The sequence below is a fragment of the Anopheles coustani genome, chromosome 3 (assembly GCF_943734705.1).
Source record: "Anopheles coustani chromosome 3, idAnoCousDA_361_x.2, whole genome shotgun sequence".
Taxonomy (NCBI): Eukaryota; Metazoa; Arthropoda; class Insecta; order Diptera; family Culicidae; genus Anopheles; species Anopheles coustani.
The window spans coordinates 10,246,826-10,252,563 of NC_071288.1; the positions used below are offsets into that span (position 1 = coordinate 10,246,826).

The 5,738-nt window shown below is 47.6% G+C and overlaps 1 protein-coding gene across 1 annotated transcript; it reads right to left on the bottom strand.

Moving 5' to 3' along the window:
• Positions 1–1,017: 1,017 nt before the first annotated feature.
• Positions 1,018–4,867, bottom strand: LOC131261120 (uncharacterized). The gene has a single exon (XM_058263037.1). The coding sequence runs from the start codon at positions 4,830–4,832 to the stop codon at positions 4,722–4,724; it is 111 nt and encodes a 36-aa protein (XP_058119020.1). The 5' UTR covers positions 4,833–4,867; the 3' UTR covers positions 1,018–4,721.
• Between the last annotated feature and the right edge of the window lie 871 nt (positions 4,868–5,738).

The window sequence follows — 5,738 nt, forward strand, 5'->3', positions numbered from 1 at the left end:
AAAAGAACAAATTCAGAACTTGAGGAAATCGGGGAGGAAAAAGGCGATTGTTAAATTCCTCATGAATGGCAAACGGTTCATCTCGGGTTTCAATTAGGGATTTCTTCTTACTGGAATCTTCACTTGTAAGTGTGAATGTTTGTATATGTGTGTTTGTACGTTCCACGATGGGATGGCGACAAGTGAGTTGTAAAAACCTCATCGCTCGTTCCCACTTTTATCCTGGACTTTTCGCGTGAGGGTGAAGTGCACGGAAACAATGCACCAACTTTTCAGATGCAGTGAAAGAATTGTCGAAGAAAAGTGGAAAAGAGGTTCTTAAATTTATCGCCATCCGCGCACCGTCGGGCAGAAGTTTCCCAGAAAATACTTAGCCCAACGTGGTTGAAAAATCCGCCCGGAGTTTGGTAGATTGAAAGCAAAGGATAGTAAATAAATCAAACTTTGGCGTCTTTCAATCCGTGATGTACCAACTCACAATGTACTTTCGGTGGTGAGAGTATTTCGAGCGAACAATTTCGTTCCATAACTCCTTATCTTATTTGTGCAATTTCATAACATCTTCTGTTCACAGATTCTGCACGAATTGAGTCCTGATTTGAAATTTATAATGGCTAGTGCAAACTCGTAGTAGAACTCTCGAGAAAAAAGTAAATTTTCTTCAATTCAATTCCATGGAAAACTTTCCTCCCCATTGGCCGGGGGAAGAATAATTGCTCGCTTTCGGGTCAACGAAGACGAATAGGGCCCGTACAAAACGACCTTCAGGGAAATCTTGTCTTATCAACGGCACCGAAGCGGAACGATGTCACTTTCGAAGCGGAAAGATTCGAAACCGTCCAGCACTGTCACATCGTGCCGTCCCGCTCTCGTTCTCTCACCGAGCACCTTTTTACCCTAATTGACAACCTCACTTTGATCTGATTACACAGTTTCGGGCGCAAGGACACAATCGATTTCCACTCCGGCACCGCCGAGCTGAGGTTTCGCTCGACACAGCCCCGAGCGGATGCACCCGGAAAAATCGCTCCTGACCTGATCGATGGACGCTTCCGCCCGATGTTGTGTAGAGCTGGAGCGGAAAATTGAAACCACAAACCGCCGGGTTTGGGTGCTGGTCGATGGAAAAATTATCCCGTGCCTAGGCGTTACGACCGCGAATTTTGATTGATAATTAATGTGTTTCTGCCTCCTTCAAACCGGCGAAACCGAGCGAAACGACCGAAAGGACACTGAGTGCGATCGGCGAGTTAATTAAAGATGGCCGCCAGTTGCCAGAACTAACGGCTAATGAGCTCGCTACCACCACCATCACCGCTACCAAGTGCCATTAACACGAAATGTCCCTTGCATCATTTCCTCGAAGCAAGCGTAGAAAGCGAGTGTCGGGAAAATCCCACTTGTCATTGGGTGTCAGTCAGTCAATCCATGCCGCACACTTTGTGCGCTGTGAGTAAAATCAATCCAAGGTGGCCACGCCTTTTCGATGGGATGTTCGTTTAGAGTGTTTACTTTCCTGTTCTTTTGTTTGTTAGGGATTATTGTCTCAGTTGATTTGCTTTTTTACTAAAAGATTTTTATTCCACGTTCTTCATCGTGACCTGTCAGTTTTTGCCTCTCTTTTGCCTCTACTTTTCCCCGTTTGTATTAGTTGGTTACTTGCCTCCCTTACATTTCTTGTTTTGTTTTCCTATGCATTTATCTTTCATATTTGTTAGTTCAGCGGGTTGGTTCGTCAATTTCGGAATGGCAATTGTATTCATTTCATTTCTCTTTTTCTCATTTACGTCCGCACGGATGTAGGAATTTTTTTATTTACCTTTTCTGTGATAGGGTTTTCAATTTTGTTTCGTATTGTTTATTCAGCATTCGATGCGTTACGATGGTAAACAAGGCTGTTCTGTTAACTACATTCTGTTGCGCACATTAAACAACGGTAAACTGGCCAACAACAACATGGAAGTAATGGATAACTACTACAGCTAACACTACCACACGGCTACGCACGACTAGTGCCCGGTTTGGTTTTGTTTTTTGTTTTGTTCCTATACTCGTTCCAGTTTTTCTTAACCACTGCTGCCTTTTTTTGCATGTTTGGCACTCACACATAGAGCAGCACGTGTATGCAGAAGAATATGTGGAGCTTGGGGGATGGTTTCCTTTTGGTTGCACTTTTTTCCTCTTTCTCTGGATATTTTACCAACTCTAGTTTGCTTTACCATTGTCCCCTCACTCTACCTACCTTTCCGTTGTGCCTCACGGACGCAGCATCCCCAGTATATCCTAGTTCCCTATCAAAACGACAAACTTTAACAAACACCCTAGCCTACGCCGGACAATATCGGGACGATCCTGCTATTTCACACGATCCTTGAAGAAGGATAATGACAACCGTGTGTTCCTCTGGATCCTCACTGGTTTGTGCCGGTGGGTGGGCCGGTATATAATACTTTGTTTATGTCAGGATGTGTGTCTGCGTGGGTGCTTTTGTGTCTATTTGTTTTCATTTCCACCAACCTTTACCGTTTGCTTTAAATTCGCGTCCAATGCCGCTCGTGTTTATTACAGGTTGGTTTAATTTCTCAATTTTTAGATAAAGAGCGGTAAACATTGCCCTCCATTGTTTATCGATGGTGCTTACATCTTACCGTTTTTGTATGATTAATATTAAGTTTTAATACCTTAGTCCAGCCTACCGTCTTGCTTTTAAACGATATGTGTTCGCGTACAGTCTGCTTCGCACCAGCAGTGTACGTCTTCCGGCCCATGTCCCTATTTTAATACAGCGCTCTTCGCACTCTCGCTGCCAACGAATGCTGCCAGGCTTGATCTTCGAGTTCGTTTGTCCTTCAGTGAGTTGTTTTTTCTGTTTTGATTTTTAGTAATACTAGTTTTCGAATTTTGTTTTCGTTTCACTGCTCATCTGGCAGGGAAATCTGTCCGTTCGCACTTCTCTCGTTTCAATGTTTGGAAGCTACCGGATGGTGGTGTCTACTTAAAATACTAGATTAAACGATGCCCTGTTCACTCATTTCGCTCTCTTTCTATCTCTCTATTTCTCTCTCTCTCTCTCTCTCTCTCTCTCTCTCTCTCTCTCTCTCTCTCTCTCTCACACACACACACACACACACACATTCCGTCGCGTGCATTCGGCTCGAAAGCATCATCGTCCGTTCGCCCAAGCGCACCGAATCGGGGCAACTGTTAAGGTATCGTTACAATCTCGTTAGGTATGTAGTATGTGTTCTCTTTTCTTTTATTTTCACTATCTTTTTTTTATTTTTGTTGGTTGGTTTTCCATTTGTTAAGTAAGTAGTATAAGTAGCATTTAAGTTAAGGTGAGTTCTAGATAGCAACGTGTTGGTGATTTCGTGCAAGGTGCGCGCGAAATTCGCCCTTCGTAAAACATGCTTCGTCAAGTTTGATTGGCTGTTAAAGTTGTCTCTAGGAGTTGCGTAAGACTAGCGTTTTCTTTCTCTCCTCTTCTTTTCTTCTTCTTTTTCTCGCGTTCGTTTTGTTTTCTCTCATTACTTGTTGTTCTGTTTGGTGGCCCCCTCAAAGACGGCTGTGTAGAATTGGTGTACAAGATTTTATTCCATGCTCGTTTTCGTGTGCTCTGTGATGTCCTGCGTGACAGATGAGTTTCGCTTATGAGTGTTGTGTGTTTGTTGGGTGCTAGTGTGTGAAAGAGAGTGAAGGAAAGAGAGCGTGTGTTTGTGTGTGTGTGTGTGTGTGTTTTAGTGTGCGTGCAGTGCTCGTGGTTGTTCTCGAGAGCAGTGCTGGGCGGTGCAACAAGCGTTCGAGGGTTGTTCGCTTTCGTATGTGAAATAAGTCCTCTACCACTACTTTCACTAAGAGTGCAGACAAGGGAAAACCTGCAACATTTTCACCGAAGCAGAGGGACAGTTGAACAGCCGTGAAAGGGCGAACCTTACAGTGGAGCGATTAGGTGTGATCATTGCTTGAAGTTCATGCCTGCTCAGGCGACAGTTAGGGAAAGTTAATCGAAGAACGGGAAAAGCCCGACGTGTGGGAGTAAGATTGTTTGAGATTTTCACGACTCCTGATGGTTGCCGATCCTGGAGCGTTCCGAACCGGATGTGCCTGGTTTCTCTGGGCTGGGTTTTTTTTTTGCGCGGGGAGATGCTGTGCGTTGTTTTTGTTCTCTGATGCTGCCAAATGTCTTCACCAAGCTCGTTCCCCCTGCCTCCAATCCCTTTCCTGGCCGGTGCTGGTTGGTGGTTCCGTGCTTGGTATTTGTGTTGGAGTACTCGCGCTTCTAACGTTGCGTTGCACGCCTGGGAGTTGCATTTTCACACCGTTACGCCATGGTTCTACCGTCTCGATGGCGTAACGCACCGATTTTCCTTTCGTTTCACACACCCACACACCCACACGCTCTCTAGTGGCTCCGTCCACCATTGCGGTTGGTGCGGCAGCTTCTGATGATCATCCTGCCGCCTCGACCGTTGGTGGTGCTGGTGGTGTTCTTGGTTGTGTTGCTCCTGCTGGCGGAGTTGGTGGTGGAGATGGTAGCGACGACGATGGGAGGTATGATGAGCGCGCCTGCTGTGGCCGCCTCCCACGATGCGGCGGCGGCGGAAGCCATCGGCACCGGGAGCGTCGGCAGCGGCGGTGGAACAAAATCCGTCCAGATTCTAACAGCCGGGGGGCCTTGGCTATCCATCGGCGAAGTGTCCGGGCCCCAGTTGGAGCTTATCTCACTTCGGTTCGCCCATCGTCGAACCGACCACTATGATCAGCACGATGAACACGGCCAGCAGCACCAGTATACAGCAGATCGCCACGGCCACCATCGCACTGTTACTCATTCAAGCTAGCTGGTTTGGTGAATTTTGGCTGCCGCTAAACTTCCTCTCACCGCGCGACCCCCGGGGACGCACTCTCACGCTCACGCACTCCGCTCACACGCACTCGGACTCGCGCTCCGACTCCAACTCGCTCACTCGATCGGCGAGGGCTCGTTGCGATCGCGGCGGAACGAGCACACGCTTAGACCATGCCTCACCAAATCACACACGTTCAAGTCAGTTCCGCTGCAGCTGGGACACGGTGCGCCCAAGCCGTTGCTCCACGCGGCCATACGGTTCGCCCACTCTCAGCGAACCAAACCGCCCTCGAACGCACTCATTCTGAGGCACCGCACGCGAAGTCCTCGTCCTTTTGCTCGGCGCCTCTCTCAACCGCGCCCGACCGGTATGCAATGGACACTACACCGACTCACTTGACGCACTCTTAAACCGACTCCGACTTTCCGCACTGCAAGCACAATTTCCGTCGTTCGCCGCTCGTTGGCACACTGACAGCTCAAGTTCCGGCTGGAAAAACAATGGGTCATTTTCGTCAACTAATTGCACACACACACACAGGCACACACAAGAACGATTGAAAGTTTATCCTCTCGCCTTGCGCCGTTTTGCTGGATAAAACTTTTTCTTCGTGTTTTTTTTTATCATTCTGCAGAGAGTGGTAGGGAATACGGAACACCACGAGCGGAATCCCCGAACAACAACAATCAATGAACCGAAACTAACGACAGACAATGGGTCTAGTTTGCGATCGAGTTTTCCCCGCACACATTCCAGTGGTACGGTGCTGCCGGAAATGACATAACGGGGGCAAGGTGGCGGCTATCGAACGTCCGGAATTCGAACCAAATTACAGCTGATTGCAATCGACTGGTTGGTAAATCTATTTTCGTCCAGCCCCAAAACCCG

Coding starts and splice junctions, on each gene's coding strand:
- LOC131261120 (XM_058263037.1), bottom strand. CDS start 4,832: ATGAGTAACAGTGCGATGGTGGCCGTGGCGATCTGCTGTATACTGGTG.